The 17,940-nt window shown below is 34.8% G+C and overlaps 2 protein-coding genes across 3 annotated transcripts in view; both read left to right on the top strand.

The window, feature by feature from the left end:
• LOC134656941 (ras-like protein family member 10B) overlaps window positions 1–17,940 on the top strand; it is a 44,585-nt gene that overhangs the window by 16,104 nt on the left and 10,541 nt on the right. Inside the window, exon 1 of one of the 2 annotated variants that reach the window (XM_063512499.1) lies at window positions 11,340–11,501. The exons of the other annotated variant lie outside the window; for it this stretch is intronic. Within the exon in view, the coding sequence (XP_063368569.1) occupies window positions 11,417–11,501 (85 nt within the window). The 5' untranslated portion in view covers window positions 11,340–11,416. Of the gene's footprint in view, window positions 1–11,339; window positions 11,502–17,940 lie in introns of those variants that run through there. 2 annotated transcript variants of the gene reach the window in all.
• LOC134657072 (trypsin-1-like) lies at window positions 941–4,920 on the top strand. Its single transcript, XM_063512624.1, has 5 exons — window positions 941–947; window positions 1,061–1,223; window positions 1,850–2,084; window positions 2,446–2,577; window positions 4,771–4,920. The coding sequence occupies exons 1-5, from the start codon at window positions 941–943 to the stop codon at window positions 4,918–4,920; spliced, it is 687 nt and encodes a 228-aa protein (XP_063368694.1).

The following is a 17,940-nucleotide window of genomic DNA, read 5'->3' as shown; positions in this document are numbered from 1 at the left end:
GACAAAATGACATTCAAGTGACCTTTATAGTCAAATGTCATTTCAACATGCGGGGTCTAATAAAAGTTCGAAATACTTGGGTTCTATTATCTCTGTCCCTTTCACACTGTTAGCAAAAAGAAACAGACAAAAAAAAGTTAAAACGACATTCAACAGTATATTCACGGTTTATAATAGACCCCCGAAAAACTTCAGACCGCATCGTTCCAAACCACGTACGAGTATGAATTCTTAATAATTAATAAATAAAAATAAAGTTTAAGATTTGATAAAAACTGATAAAATACTATATTTTAGGTATTTTATTGTACAATTAAAATAACGAACTCAAAAAATACACAGAAGATCATCACGCAAAATTAATTATTTTACTTTTAAGAATTTCTACCATAGTTGACAAATAGTACGTATCCGCAATTCGGACCGTATCTTACAAAGATTTTTTTTACAAAAAAAAGTTGTCGATTGAAGTGTCAGTTATATAGTCAGTTAATTATGTTTGTTATTTCTATATTATTTTAATGGAATTTATTGTTACGTTTAGTTTTTGTGTTCCATTGCGGTAATTAAACTTAATTGTTTGTATATCTTAAGAAAACATGAGTGCAGGTATTAAGTGATGAACAAGGGTTACATTTTTCAAGTTGTCTAATAGGTATGTTCTCACTGCGCTGAGGTGAAAAATGTTGTGTACTACACGAGATCAAAGTTATTTACATCTCGTGCGCTTTTGAGTCCCTTACTACGCTCAAGATTCTAAATTAGATTCACTCGCTACGCTCGTGAATCTATTATAGAATCTTTCGCTTGCACGGGACTCAAAATAAGCACTTGAAGAAATATCAAACTTTGATCACTTGTTGTACAAATAACTATTGATATACTTACGTAAATTTATTTTCAACAACTCCAAAAAATATTTTCTAATGCAAATGTAGCAATGAGTTGTAAGTGCAGAAACGAGGCTGTCAATTTGAGTAGTTTTTCAGTACTAAACTGTTTTTAAACTTAATTATTATATATTATGTAAATTAGTCACGATGAATTATTTTTTATACAGTTATAGGTTCCAAGAATGTAGGGGTTACTGGCGGTAACGTCATTGATATTGAACAAGCTCCATACATGGCCTTACTTTATACCCAACCGGACGCTCCCTGTGGCGGGGTTATTATACACGAAAAGTATATCCTGACCTCTGCGACCTGCTGCAATCAGAGAACGTAAGTACTGATATACTTTATATTATAACCTTTAAAATTGTCGAGTGAGATCAAGCGACTCCGGGTATTAGAACGCCGCTCTAACAACAACAGAGCTGCCGAGACTTACCCGTTGACAGCATTGACTTATTAGTTCGTAAAGACGGGCCTTACGGGCACTACGAAGTGGGCAAGTTCGTTGGTGCACATGCACAAATCGCATTTGCACATATTGTTAGCTCAGAATTATATGAACGGGCCTATCTTTACTTCTGAAATCTTTGGTTAACAGCAAATATTCATTCATAGATGCAACTTAGGGGGGCGCCGAGCGATATCTCCCGCAAGAATGTTACATACCTATGTGTTTTTTAATCAAATACTCCAGATATGAACGTGTACGAACGATCAACAAAAATGTTGAGAAGGCATTTATGTACTTACTACATATTTTTAACTAAAGTGTCATTTTATGGAACCTGCTAACTATGTAAACAAACCGCCATATTAAAACTGTCTCTGAATGATGAATTACTAGTGACTTTTGTTTACATAGTTAGCAAGTTCCATAGAATGACACTAGCTTTTTGCATGCAAGAAATAATAATAATGTTACTTCTAATTGATTTTTAATATTATGTTCACAGGGAAGACCTCTATTGCTTCGTAGGTACAAATAGGAAAGAGCAATTGGGACGCGCCGTAATAATTGATAAGCTTATCAAATACCCTCAGGATTTGAAGCCAAGCATTTGTTTAATAAGACTCCAGGAGCCGTTGCGATTCAGTGATACAGTTGCTAAAATAGAGTTGAACGACGGGAGCATTATACTTTCTAGAGATACAATTGCAACACTAACAGCATTTGGTGCGGAGAATAGTGTAAGTTCATCATGTACTTACTACTATCAGAGAAAACCCGTAAATTAGACAGTTGTTGTCGACGCAAAACAAAATACTTCAGGTTCCGTGCTCTCAAAAGAAAAAGGCTTTGCCTTATCCCATCTTACTTGAGATGAGGGCATATTTTGTCTTTTACTTTTACCCTTGACCCATTATTTCACACACTATTTCCAATTGTATTCTTGGCGTCATGGCTAATAAGACCTAGTTATTCCTAAGAAAACGCGCATTATTGAGTTTTTATATGTATGTTTCCCGAGCGAACCTCGGTCTCCCAAATATTTTAATACGTCTGTGCCTCACGGAAGTTTTTTTATTGAAATATTTTATATGGTTTCAGAATGATGTATCAATAAAGGAGCTGCGTCAGGGAGAAGTCCCCATTTCTGATGTCGACTGGTGTAAGAAGGAGGACAAACGCTTAGGTGACCTTCAACTCTGCGCTGGAGACCAGAAACATAATGGTTGTTATGTAAGAATAATATACATACCTATATGTGTTAGAGACTTTACCCACAGCCATGCCGGTTACTTCTCCGAAAACTTTATGCCGATTATTAAAATCCCGAACTTTTCATTTGACCGAACGCGTTTTCTCTAAAAGCTGTTGAATTTTTAGAAGGGTCACCAATCTAACCTAACCTGACAAGGTTTCTACAGGATGCCTTTATCAAAAGTTTTGAAAATAAGATAAGATAAGATAGTTTATTCCATAACAATTTTACAATCATGTCGGAAATTTAACTTACAAGCTACTGAATTAAATTAAATTAATCACACTTTTATAAACAACATGCATTTAACTTAAACTAGGTATACAAAATGATAATAATAAGCCTTTTATGTCAGTTCAGTCATGTTATGAATATTATACAAACATATTGGAAAATAACTTATAAATTACAGATAAAGTCATTAACCTGATAGTAACATTTAGTAATTAAGAGGTCCCTTAGACGGCATTTAAACTTGTTTACATTATGTATTGATTTCAGATCGACGGGGAGGCAGTTATACAATTTTATTGCTTGATATGACATGCACAATGGTGAACAACTTTCAATTTAGGCGCTATTAAATTGTCCAAGTCCTTCCTGCGTGTGTTCATTCTAGAAATTCTTTCTTCCTCGGTCTCGTATCTGTCTAAGTGTTTAACCACACCAGTCAGCAAGACCAGAATGTAGAGACAGGGTACCGTAAGAATTTTGAGCCGGGCAAAGTGCTCCCTACACGACTGCCACCATGGGATTCGGACCATGATTCTGATGGCACCTTTTTGGGCAACAAATGCTTTATTTATATTATATTTGTAGCTTTGCCCCAAAACTTAATGCTGTATCGCAACCGAGACTCTACTAATGCGTAATACACAGACGTTAGTTGCTTTATAGTAACTTCGTCGCGTAAGCTCCTTAGTGCATAGCAAGCTGAGCTGATGCTATTTTCCAGCGACTTGAGTTCTTCTCTCCAGTTAAGATCACTATCTAGATGTATTCCAAGGAATTTAACGCAATCTTCAGTGGCAACGTCAGAACCTTCTAAGTTAACGTGTAGGGACTCTCTACTCCTAGACGTTGTTCTAAAAAGCATAACTTTTGTTTTATTCATATTCAATATTAGATTATTGCTATTGAACCATGTCTGAAACAATTTGAGCACTGCATTTACTTTATTGTTCAGTTCTTCTGTATAAGTTGAGGAAACTATCGCGTTTGTGTCGTCTGCAAAGACTACTACTCCAACATCGTCAAATTGTTTACAAATGCAATCAATTAAATCATTGACAAATATTACAAAAAGAATAGGTCCGAGAATAGAGCCCTGCGGCACCCCTTTATTAATTTTAGCAAATCTGGAACGGTATACTTTCTGACATCCATCTTCTATCGATTTCATCTCTACTAGCATTTTCCTGTTTAACAAGTATGATGTGAAGAGTTCTAATACCTTGCCCCTGACGCCACAGTAATTCAGCTTGTACAATAGAATTTCATGATCAACCGTATCGAATGCAGACGTCAGATCAAGAAACACACCAGCAACCTTGAATTTATTATTTAAGTTAATAACTACATCATCAATAAGCCTCTCAATTGCATCACTAGTGCCTACATTCTTTTGGTAGCCATTATGTCTTTCATTTATAACATTATTGCACTCTAAATGTTCAACAAGTCTAGATTTAATTAATTTCTCAAATATTTTTGATAATATTGGTAAGAGCGAAATTGGTCTATAGTTATGTGGATCACTTTTCAAGCCTTTTTTATAAACCGGTGCTACTTTGGCCACCTTTAACTGCTCAGGAAATACTCCTTCCTCGTAGCAATTATTAAAAAAGATTGACAATGGTACAGCCAATATGTCAATATTATATTTGATTAAAGAGATTGGAAGATCGTCAATACCTGTCGATTTCTTCATCTCCATTTTCTTAACAATTGATACTATTTCGACAGGAGTTACATATTCCCACGACATAGAACAGACAATAGAACAGATTTTGAAAAAAAAAACGCGTTCGGTGAAATTAAAATTCGACTAATGAAACATCGGGCAAACATATTTCGAAGTTGCGAGATGTTACCATTGACCTAATATCAATTGCCATTGATAGACATGCGTTGAAGTAAGATAAAATTGTAATGTTGTTTCTTCTTTGCAGGGAGACGTCGGCGGGGCCTTGACCGTTGAAGACACTCTGGTGGGAGTGTTGGCTGTTGTACCGAACGACTGTAAATACCAGCCGTCGCGTTTCGCTAGAATAAGTTCTTACAAACCGTGGATCGAACAAAAAATCAGTCAGAACCCTTAAACTATCGAACATACTATCAGAGAAAACCCATTAAAGTAGACAGTTGTTGACGATGCAAAATAAAATACTTTAGGTTCCGTGCTCTCAAAAAAATCATTAGCTTTGCCTTGTCCCACCTTACTTGAGATGAGGGCAAATTTTGTCTTTTACTTCCACACTTAACCCATTATTTCACACACTATTTCCAATTGTTTTCTTGGATTCATGCCTTTAATATTTTTGGCATAATGTTATAATTTTACCATTTGTATTCTTTAAACATGACTATTAATTAATTTTCATATCGGATATTTACTACCCGTGTTTTTCCAGACAAATTTTCCAGCTAAATTTGTATTTACAGACCAATATAGCAATACATTTGAAGTATTATATTCAACAAATCTACTCTTATTTTTTCTAAGCAGACTGTTTTATTTTAGCTTGTAAAATAAATGCTCTCATATCAATGATTTCGCTTTTTTGCTATAAGTCCCGATATTTAATCCCTAGGAAATTTTAGACAATATAATATAATCGAGCGAAGAGATCGCTCTTTAGCGATAAGGCCGCCCGTTGTTTACCTCTGTCTTCATGTATTATGTAACACACATACAATACATGAAGACAGACATCCATTTACATAATTTTATTCTGAAGTCGTGCAATAAAATTTATATTGTATTCACTAAAGGAGTATTACAGACGATTATAGGTAAAGTTGACGAAATATAAAGTAAGCCGACCTCTCGCTTTACATTTCGTCAACTAAAGTTTTAGTGCTACCATAAATTATGATAAAAAAAATGCTATAACTCCCTAGGGAGTATCGTACCCTACGTAACCTTAAAACATTACAAATTATATATTGTGTAGTAAATAAGGTATTATAACGAATATTAAACGTTCCCCAAGCAGCGTATAGCTTAATGAGCTCACACGGGGTGTAATAGGATCGTTAATTTAGTCCGTCGAACGTGACTCCATGTAAGATAAGGGTAGACTGATGCAATCAGTGTAGCCCCTAGTCGTCGCATTTTGCTTTTCTATTTAGGACTTTATACGTTAACTTACAAGAACTAATTTCAATTAATTTTGACTGGAAATTAAGATACCTTTTTAGGTTTTGAGTTAATTTGCGAATGTGTTTATTACACATAATGAAAGTCGCCATTAATAATACGATCAAGTGAGAAGGTTTTGTCACTACATCATTTAGAGCAAATATTTTAAGTCAAGAACTTACTTACTTGCTTAAGTACTTACTTGCTTCAATTCGGGCCTTCGGGAGTCGTGACGTACAGACTAAAATCTGGACCCGGTCGTTGAATGGTATTTGACACCTCCGAAACGAATGAAATATGCTCGTCTCAGTAGATATAGCGAAGCAGCAAGGAGGCATGGGAAAGCTGACCACATAATTTGTCATCGAGCGGGCTCCTCTGCACAAAGTTTTGTCCTATTTATCAGACTGCGGCGAAATGAGCCCGATTTTGTATGTCTTATATATCAGCAGTATGGCGGTTAAAAGTATATCAGTATGGCGGTTAAAAGGTTAAAGAAAAACTACAAAAACTTAGAGGTATTTTTTTTTTCCTTTCTTTCACCAAGGAACGGTAAATACGTCTGGCAACACGACTTTTATGGACGTCCTGATATTTAGATTTAGCCATAGATTTTTGACCCCTGCGAGATATATAATTACAAATTTGTAACGCAAAGTAAAATAAATGCTGATCTACGTACTTTTATAGACTTATTAAAATACATACATTATCATTTCGTTTCGTTTTCGTTTTCTGATTTGGTCCCATACTAAAAGCCGTTCAATTAGGCCTACATAATTCATTTCGCGGATAATATCCTGACGTCGAAAAAGTATCCGGTACCTTTATTTCGAACAATGTTTTATTAATGAGAAATAATTTTCTCCCCGAAGCCGTGAAATGTTAATGGAGTTAAATTTATCTAATTTTTCGACGAAAGTAAACAAACATTAAGATGCCCTCTTGCCTCTTAATGTTTGTTTACTTTCATCGAAAAATGAGATAAAATATTCCCTGAACTTTTTTGTGTAAATAATAACAAAATATTTTCTAACTTTTATGCAAAAAATTAAAATTGATATACACCTAAATGTATACAGCTTTCAGTCTGTGTCTTCTTTTCATAATGGAAATATCGAATTTAATACAACGTTCGTTCTTCAAATATGATTTATCAAAAAAAATCGTACTTATTTTCCAGCGAAAAGAACCTCTGGTTTTTTAATCCGACTGCCATTCGACGGTTCTTTTTAAGTCTCACCTCATCGTAATCGGGGATGAAAGAGATGTCACTAGGGTGCCCACATAACACAAATTTTATGGAGGTCCTGATATTTAGCAATACATTTTTTCTATCCCTTGAAACAGAGTAAATCTAATTTGTTACAGTAGGCACCACATAAATATTTACGTGTCCCGAATTTTTACTAGAAAATCTTTGAAACTCGAATTGGAATAACTACCATTGTCCCTAAAATGAGAATTCATATTAAGTAACCCTAAGAGTCAACCAAGGGCCGTGGATAAGGTTTTTTGCTATGTATCTGAAACCTTAATCCGACTAATGTAGCATTGCGTTAGGGCTTAGACTCATGGCAAATTTAAGCCTTTTTAAAAGTTACGCTGGCAACAAGGAACCCTTATAAATCTGCTTTGTCTGCAAACCATATCGCTCCTTATGACATAAAACCGTCTATATAGGAACATAAGTATGATAAACCTTGTTTTAGTTTTAAAGCTCGATTCTATTATGACTCGGGCAAGACTCATAAGTTAGTAGGTACCATCTCCTTGGGTCTCAATGCCTATAAATTTTATTCGGAATTAAAATATGTCACTTAAATGTATCCCTGACGCTAAAAATATAACAACGATAACTTCCTCTATACTTAAAAAGATAACGAATGTTGTTCTACAGCTTTGAATAATTTGAGCAATTTCATGCATGGAAATTACGCCAACGTAAAATGTTGTTTAGAGTTGTGTATCTATTTCAAATTGCTGTTTGCTAACTTTACAAAGCTTAACTGGATTTATGAGAGTTCTCTTTGTTTATACAATACATGCGAGGGTTAATAAGTGTCACGCATGTTTAAGAGGAAAATGGTTAACTGCTTATTCATACAAATGTATTCCCTATTTTCCTCTCTAAAAATTAACATTATGGAACAATGATTAGTTTTACAAGGGGGCAACACTTAACGAGCTGATGTCTGCATGAGAGGTGAAAAATATTTTTATATAAGTACAATTTGATGTATAGGTATAAACCACAGTTATGCCCCTTAGTTAGGACTTATTTATAATTATAAGAGCTTTCAAAAATAATTATGTTCACATTTGGTCGCTTGTTTTTATTTCGAACAATACAACGGATTACAGTTACTTTTGCATCATATTTATTCAATCTGTGTATGCTCCCCGCTGTTTTGTTACACGCACGTGTGTTAAATTAAGGTTGTTGGGGGAGGATCAGGTTACACGTGGAATTGTAATATTATGTGCCTATCCCTTCCCCTACCCTTTACAAAATCATCCTATAGGGATTACTCGAACCGTTTTTAATCAAGAGCTCTCTTAAAACAAAGGTAGAAAAAAAAATCTATTCAATCTTTGAGTTAATATGGCTCCATAGAAACTGTGGATGACTTAGCCAACGTCTTAAGAGCCCATCAACGTGCACACTAGCGCCACTGCTAAATAATCGTGATTATTGATAAAGGGGCCGCTACGTACTGTATCTTGTATTAAAGTACGTTTTGAATACATCAAACTAGTTTCTATGTTGCTGCATTCGTCAATCTATGAACTCAAAACAAAAACGGCCGTTTTAACTTTGGACGCATAGATTGACGAATCCAGCAACATAGAAACTAGTTTGATGTATTCAAAAGCTACTTTAATACAAGATACGTAGCGGACCCCTTTTTGAAATATCTTTCGTTAAATTTAAATAATCACGATTATTTAGCAGAGGCGCTAGTGTGCACGTTGATGGGCTCTTAATAGCAGCACTATTATGAAATCAAAGCATATGACAATGAGAGGTGCGGTAGGAGTCTAAACAAAGGCTTGGCCGGACCCATTTAATTCCATTGTTCTATAAGTACCTATATCCCCTATTAATCCCAGAGGGATCAAATTCTACATCTATTGTTGTGGTTGAAATTCAGTGAAACTGAAATAGGGGTGTCATGTTTAACATCTCTAATATGATGGATTAAGCAGCGTCCATAGGAGTGCGCACTTAGGGCCGGTACGGTACAGACGGACTGCAACCCAACTGCATCTTGTATGCAAACGCCGACGTTGCAGTTGGGGTGCAGTCCCCATACAAATTTCAGTCGGGTTGCATTCCGTCTCGGGCTTATGCAAATGACTAGTAAGTCCAATGCGACCGCGGCAACCGCGGCAACCGCGACCGCATAGCTGGCAGGAGTATGCCATGGGTGACGAGGGGTGGGAAACCAGCGCGCTGGTGTCTCAATTCTCGCCTTGTGCGAGGAAGGTTAAACCATGCTTCATTGTGTGCAACTATTGCACACAATAGGGGTACCTATATCCATGATTTTTGTACGCAAACATTTTTATTCTAAATTCTGCTAAAACAACACACTCTGGTTGAAATTACTTTTTAAGTTTCCGGTACCACAAAAGGAAAAAACGGAACCCTTATAGGATCACTTTGCTGTGCGTCCGTCTGCCCGTCTGTTTGTCTGTCCGTCCGTCCGTCTGTTCGTCTGTCTGTCAAGACCCTTTATCTCGAGAACGCGTGGAGATATCGAGTTGAAATTTAAACCATATACTCAGGTCTACGGTCCCTTGAAGCTGTGAAAAAATCAAACTTCTAAGTAAACGTAAAAAAAGATACGACCGTTTATGCCACCAAAAAACGTTGTAATAATAGGGTTTTAATGTATCTTTCTGTTCTTTTCTATATACTAGAGTATCTAATATATTATTATCAATATATATTCTCGACTTTGGCCAGTATTTTTTTACTCGCTGTAGGGAAGAAACAAAAATAATATTAAATCTTAACAAGCAACTTCAGTTATATTAAAAGCGGGAACTGAATTTAATTAACGGCTCAAGTTCGCTAGTACTTGTTTTATAGCGATGACACCTCCTGAATACAAATTGGAAATGAGAAATGTGAGATTGCTATAATTCGGCACTGAAATTAACAGATTTAACGGCAATATTTCACAAATTAATAAGACAAAATTGATGAGGCCGTCATTTTAGCTACTTTATCAGTGATTGTTCAGTTTCAGTTCGTTTGTTTATTCAGTACAATTACAATTTACAATCGTGTCTTAATACTTATTAATTTAGTAAGGTCTTCAATTAAAAATCTAATTCCAATTCCGAATACTTTTACTTGTCGGGTTTTACTGAAAATAAACTCTTAACATGATGGTACCCATGCTCATACTCATACTCGTTTATTCATAAAGCCAATTTACATGTCAAATAAAATTAGAATGATACAGTTACACATAAACTTAAAATTATATATACAATCATAATCGAAAATTAAAACAAAGCTTATTTACATGTCGAATTAAAATTGGAAAACGTTTAAAATTAAAATTGAGATCAAGAAGAAAGACTTAAAATTTCAAATTAAGATACATTTTGAAATTTCAATTAATATTAAAAACAAAGCTGATTTCCGTGTCTAAATAATATTGAGGTCAAAATTGAAAAATAGTAGAAAAGCAAAAGTCAAAATTTAAATTTAAAATAGTAGGTACCTACTCGTATTATGCATTTTCATCTTAAAAAAACGTGAGACTCGTTTGAATATATTTTAGTTTTAGTGTCCTAGAAGATTTGTTATTAAAATGAAGAATAAATCGTCTGTAGCAGTTAATAAAAGTTTTCTAGTTCCGTTTGTGCCGTGAGCGGGAACAGCGACGGGACGTCGGGACGCGTCAGTCGCTTCCGTGACGTCGTTGAGGGGCGCTCGCGTCTGTCTTGGTAAACTCCCGCCAAAATTACGTGACACCGGTAATTCACGACAACATCCCGCCAAAATTACGCGATACCGGTAATTCACGACATAAGCTGCTCTTGGTTTTAGGGGGTGTATTTTTTTACTGTAAACCTATAAATAATATCGCTTGTTAACTTCACATGATGTCAGTGAATGTTTAAGTGTTATTTAATAGATATCTACTTAGTTCTTTATCTGTGTTCATACTCGTATATAAGAAAGAATTAGTTACAAGGAGTCATTAGAATAATCTTCTCATATTCAGTGTAGAAGCGATTAATATCAAGTAAAATAATTTGTGGACCGGATAAAAGTTGTGTTTATGATAAAAAGTGTTTTTGGTTTGTAAGTAAAATATGAGAACGAGAAAGTAAAACATGAACTGTGTGTGTGTTTTATGAAATAAAATATTAAACTAAAATATAATGTATAAATATATCGAGCGTGTGTGGTGCCGGCTAGTTCTGAGATGAACAGATTTGACAGTACCACTAAAAGGGACAAGGAAGATGAAAATGCGAGGGGAAATTGTACCAAACAAGCTAAAGTTCTTGGTAAGTCGCTGAGGAAATATAATGTAGGTTTAAATATACTTCTTATATTAAATTTATTGATTAACCAAAACAAAACCTAAAAATAATCTATATATATAAATGCAAGTGTCCTGACTGACTCATCAACGCAGAGCCCAAACTACAAATGTTAGAAAGTTGAAATTTGGACACTAGGTTGCATTTATAAAATGTATAAGAGCTAAGAAGCAATTTTGAGAAATTCAACCCCTAAGGGTGTTAAAAAGGGGATGAAAGTTTGTATGGGGTTCAAGTTTTATTTTAAGCTAGGAATTTGAAACTTTTTTAAAAGGTATATTATTAAAAAACAAGGAAACTAATTTCAGCGTTTTTGAAAATTCATCCCCCAAGGTGGTGAAAAAGGGGTTGAAATTTTGTATGGAGACCTAATATTTTTATGAGTGTGAGACTTGAATCTTTGTGTAAGGGCATATGGCATATTATTCGATGATCCCAAACTCACAAGCGGTATTGAACCTTTAAGTCTGAGGAGAGACCTTGCCTCCTTATGTGTGTTCTACCGCTTGTACAATGGGCTGTGCTCTAAAGAATTGTTTGACATGATGCCAACGGCAGCTTTCTATCACCGCACCGCTCGCCATCGGCAGGGTGTTCATCCACACACCCTAGAACCTAAATGGTCGCGTACTGTGCGGTTTAAGAGGAATTTCCTCCCGCGGACGCTCCGGCTGTGGAATGAGCTCCCTTCCGAGGTTTTCCCGAGGGTCTACGGTATGGGGTTCTTCAAAAAAGGAGTGTACAGGTTTTTAAAAAAAGGTCGGCAACGCGCATGTAACACCTCTGGAGTTGCAGGCGTCCATAGGCTACGGTGACTGCCTACCATCAGGCGGCCCGTATGCTTGTTTGCCACCTATGTGGTATATAAAAAAAAAATATTATTAGAATACAAGAAAAGTAATTTCAGCGTTTTTTAAAATTCATTCCCTAAAAGGGATAAAAAGGGGTTGAAAGTTTGAATCCATTACAAATGCTTTGAAACTTCTTAGAAAGGCATAATAGCCGATTACAAAAAAAGTTATTGGGACGTTTCTTGGAAATTCAACCCCTAACGGGGTTAAAAAGGGGATGAAAGTTTGTCTTGGGGTTCAAATTTTATTGTAAGCTAGGAACTTGAAACTTCGTAAAAAGGTATTATAATAAAAGAGAAGAAAACTAATTTCAGTGTTTTTGAAAATTCTTCCCACAAGGTGTTGAAAAAGGGGTTGAAAGTTTGTATGCAAATCAAATATTTTTTTGAGTGCGGGACTTGAATCTTTGTATAAGGGCATATTATAAGAATACAAGAAAAGTAATTTCAGCGTTTTTAAAAATTCATCCCTTAAAAGGGTTTAATAGGGGTTGAAAGTTTGTATGGAGATCAAACATTTTTTTTAGTGCGGGACTTGAATCTTTGCATAAAGGCTTATTATTAGAATACAAGAAAAGTAATTTCAGTGTTTTTGAAAATTCATCCCCCAAGGTGGTGAAAAAGGGGTTGAAAGTTTGTATGCACATCAAATATCTTTTTGAGTGCGGGACTTGAATCTTTGTATAAGGGCATATTATAAGAATACAAGAAAAGTAATTTCAGCGTTTTTAAAAATTCATCCCTTAAAAGGGTTTAATAGGGGTTGAAATTTTGTATGGAGATCAAACATTTTTTTTAGTGCGGGACTTGAATCTTTGCATAAAGGCTTATTATTAGAATACAAGAAAAGTAATTTCAGTGTTTTTGAAAATTCATCCCCCAAGGTGGTGAAAAAGGGGTTGAAAATTTGTATGCACATCAAATATTTTTCTGAGTGCGGGACTTGAATCTTTGTATAACGGCATATTATAAGAATATAAGAAAAGTGATTTCAGCGTTTTTAAAAATTCATCCCTTAAAAGGGTTAAATAGGGGTTGAAAGTTTGTATGGAGATCCAACATTTTTTTTAGTGCGGGACTTAAATCTTTGCATAAAGGCATATTATTAGAATACAAGAAAAGTTATTTCAGCGTTTTTGAAAATTCATCCCCCAAGGTGGTGAAAAAAAGGTTGAAAGTTTGTATGCAAATCAAATATTTTTTTGAGTGCGAGACTTGAATCTTTGTATAAGAGCATATTATAAGAATACAAGAAAAGTGATTTCAGCGTTTTTAAAAATTTATTCCTTATAAGGGTTAAATAGGGGTTGAATGTTTGTATGGAGATCACAATTTTTTTTTGTGTGCGGGACCTGAATCTTTGTATAAAGACATATTATTAGAATACAAGAAAAGTAATTTCGGAATTTTTGAAAATTCATCCCTTAAGTTGGTAAAAAAGGGGTTGAAAATTTGTATGGAGGTCTAACATTTATTTGAGTGCGGGACTTGAATCGTTGTTTAAAGGCTAATAATATTATTAGACTACATGAAAAGTAATTTCAGCTTTTTTAAAATTCATCCCCTAAAAGGTTTAAGAAGGGGTTGAAAGTTGGTAGAGAGTTCAAATTTTATTTAAAACTAGGAACTTCAAACATCGTAAATAGGTAGTTAGGTAGTAGGTTTTACTAAATAGTGGACTTGTAAATATGCTGGGGGTTGAGAGGGATTATATCGAGAACAATTTTATTGAGTTAAGGGCTTGAAACTTCATAGCCAGGTTGTGTATAATAATTAACAGTCCCTACTGCTATGTTTTGCTGCATAATGTTCTAAGCTAATGTAGAATATATAACCACCAATATACAAATCCACGCGTACGAAGTCGCGGGCAACAGCTAGTATAGTTTATAAATGTAAAATATCCACAACGAAGGTGGCTATATATGCAAATCAGCAGCATGCTTCGTCCCAAACAAACTAATGATGATATCCGTTAGATGATCGGTTAAATTTGAATGTATTCACATACTAAGATTAAATATAATGTGAATCGAATGAATTGAATAAAGAAGTTCAAGGTGTATGTGAAATCCCCAACCCATATGTATATCTCCGAATTGTTTGTCTCTAAGATTTAATTCACACGTAAATCAATCATATACATAATGCAGTTATTGTCTGCAATATTATTAGTTATTGTCTGTAATTGACCACCACCACCAGACCACCAGTCAAGTCTACGTTAATTATTCTGACATCATTTTGTTATAATACATCTTATCAATGTCAAATATATTCGTATTAATCAATATATATTATAATAAAAGAAAGTGTACAATGTGCGTGCCGCAAAAACTCAAAAATGAGCCCCGATACGATCAAGGAACTTATACGGTGCGGTTTTTACAACTACCTAACAATCACATGTCAACTCTCTGAGGGAAGCCGGGACCTCAGCTAGTCATTAAATAAATGGGTAATGAGTACGTTTGAAATGTAATTGTCGAACGTCAAATTCCCTCAAGTAAAAACTAAACTAAACCTAAAATATAAAGCTAGAGCAAAATTACAGATATTATACATTTTTTAATAAAGTTCATGAGCAGCTGGATCCGTAAGGTATGTAGTAGAATTTATGTAACTCTTATGAAATACCTATTATAATAATATTAGAAGAATTATTCAATGCGAAACATTTACAATGTAGGTATTTGAATAAACAATACTGAAAGATAAAGTCGCTTCTTTAGTGATTTACGAGAGTAAAACAAAATAATGGAAATTAAACAAAGGATTTCAGATCAGTGAACAATTTCAAACGTTGACACAGTGTCGCTTGCGGCAAGCCTTCCAAATACATACTCCACAAAATATAGACGCCGATTCTTATTTAAGAATTTGTTACGGTTCTGCCGGCCTATCCAAGGTGACAATCGCTATCGCTACGACAACGAAACGCTTTGTGTCTCTCTTATTATTCTTTCATAGTGCGACAGTGACAGTGTGTTTCCATCGCTACAGAGCGTAAGCGATTGGTATATTGGCTATACGTGGCTTGGTCTTGTTTTAATTTTAATGTGACTGTAACGATCGCTAATGCTGATTGGCGCATGGGAAAAGCAATGATAGTCGTGTCATTTGGCACCTCGCTCGCAGTTACCTATCGTTGCGCGTGAGATGCTGACGATCGTGATAGTATCATTAAGGTCGTGTCAAAACAAAATCAAAACCATCACAAATTGTTAAATTAGAATCAGTCTCATACTTCAAATAAGGGGCCTTCCTTTTCCGTACAATAGAAAACCTGGTGTAACACCCCGGGCGTGAAACATGATTCTTAAGTCACTGTCAAGTTGTCACTTTAGCCAAACAATAAAGCAATAATTTTCTTTAATTATTGATGACAGATAATATTCGTGGCTGTCACTCATAATAATAAAATAATAAATACCGACCAAGTGCGAGTCGGACTCGCGCACGGAGGGTTCCGCACCATCAACAAAAAATAGAGCAAAACAAGCAAAAAAAACGGTCACCCATCCAAGTAATGACCCCGCCCGACGTTGCTTAACTTCGGTCAAAAATCACGTTTGTTGTGTGGGAGCCCCACTTAAATCTTTATTTTATTCTGTTTTTAGTATTTGTTGTTATAGCGGCAACAGAAATACATCATCTGTGAAAATTTCAACTGTCTAGCTATCACGGTTCGTGAGATACAGCCTGGTGACAGACGGACGGACGGACGGACGGACGGACAGCGGAGTCTTAGTAATAGGGTCCCGTTTTTACCCTTTGGGTACGGAACCCTAAAAATAAACCCTATGCTATTTTTACCAAAATAAAATCCATTTCATGCCAAAAATGCCTTACATCATTTTGGAAAAGCGGTGATACTCTTCAATCAATCGATTCCATCGATTTCTATCAAACATAGCTAATGAACCATCGAAAGGAAACTCGCTTTAACATAAAAAAAATCGCATTGAAATCGGTCCATCCGTTGGAGACCTACGTTGCCTGAGACAGACAAACAGCCAGACATTAGCTAGTATTAAACATAATATTTAACACCCCTCTTTTTGCGACGTGGGTTTAAATATATATTTCTGTTTTTAAAGTTGAATATTTAGTACCTACGTATGTAGTATACGAGCTTACACGCGCGCAGGCGCTCCGTAACAGTTTCAGTTTCTTTTTCAATATTTGCTCCAAGTTATTTACTTTTAAATCTATGAAATTTTTTATCGTGTCATAATAAATCTGTAATGGATTTACGAGGCGTCACATTTAAAACCAAATTTTGAACCTTAATCATATAAATTCAATTTGAAATCCATCGTCACAAAAACGGATAATTCCATTCTTTAATAAAATTAAATTAGGTTGTGTTAATAATTAACTTTAGGGATGAAATAGTTATTTGTACAACAAGAGATCAAAGTTTGATATTTCTTCGAGTGCTTATTTTGAGTCCCGTGCAAGCGAAAGATTCTATACTAGATTCACGAGCGTAGCGAGTGAATCTAATTTAGAATCTTGAGCGTAGTAAGGGACTCAAAAGCGCACGAGATGTAAATAACTTTGATCTCGTGTAGTTCACAAAACTTTTCACCTCAGCAGTGAGAACATATTAGAGAACCCGAAAAATGTATTCCTTCTTCATCACTTACCTCTATTCACTCATGTTTTCTTAAGATATACCAACAATTAAGTTTTCACCTCAGCAGTTCGAACAAGGGTACTTTGCTACTTAAAAACAGTGAGCAAAATTGCATTTTGCTCATTGAGTGAGCAAAATCGCATTTTGCTCATTTTGTCTCACTCAGTGCGCAAAATACGATTTTGCTCACTGTTTTTAAGTAGCAAAGTACCCTTGTTCGAGCTGCTGAGGTGAAAATATAATTGTATTCCTGCATTACTGGACAATTTCATATTGCCTTTGTTAGGCTGAAGTAGATTGTTTTCATAGTCACTTCACTTTTATGAATTGGTGTTAAGAGAGAAAATAAAAGTATAATTACAGGAAGAAAAACGAAAGAGTTTTTACCATAATTAGCTTATATTTGATAATAAGATTATACTATAGTAGTTTATGCAACAGTGATATAATAAGGGTTCTTAAAATTCAAGGGTCGAAGTTACAAAACGAGACGTAGTCGAGTTTTGTAAAAAAAGACCCGAGAATTTTAAGAACCAATTATGAGCTGTTGCATACATTACTTTTTCTATGACAGCTGCAGCAAAAAAAAAAAAAAAAAAAAAAAAAAAAAAAAAAAAAAAAAAAAAAAAAAAAAAAAAAAAAGTTATTATTAAAAAAAAATTGAGTTATTATTTAAAAAAACAGAGTTATTATTGTAAATGAAAACATACCTCTTTCAATCAAGATGATCGGAACTTGTATCTTTAAAAAAAATAAAGCAGTTGTATTATACTCATAAGATGACTGCTAGCAGTCATCTTATGAGCCTATAGACAAATCATTCAAATGACATTGCTTTAGATATCACTGTCAGTCATTTAATTGACACATTTAAGTGCTGGAGTAGAAAAAGAGTATTATGTTGCCTTAAA

This window comes from Cydia amplana, chromosome 19 (assembly GCF_948474715.1).
Source record: "Cydia amplana chromosome 19, ilCydAmpl1.1, whole genome shotgun sequence".
NCBI classification, from domain to species: domain Eukaryota; kingdom Metazoa; phylum Arthropoda; class Insecta; order Lepidoptera; family Tortricidae; genus Cydia; species Cydia amplana.
The sequence above is the reverse complement of the archived record's forward strand: the minus strand, read 5'-3'. Positions and strand labels throughout refer to the sequence as shown.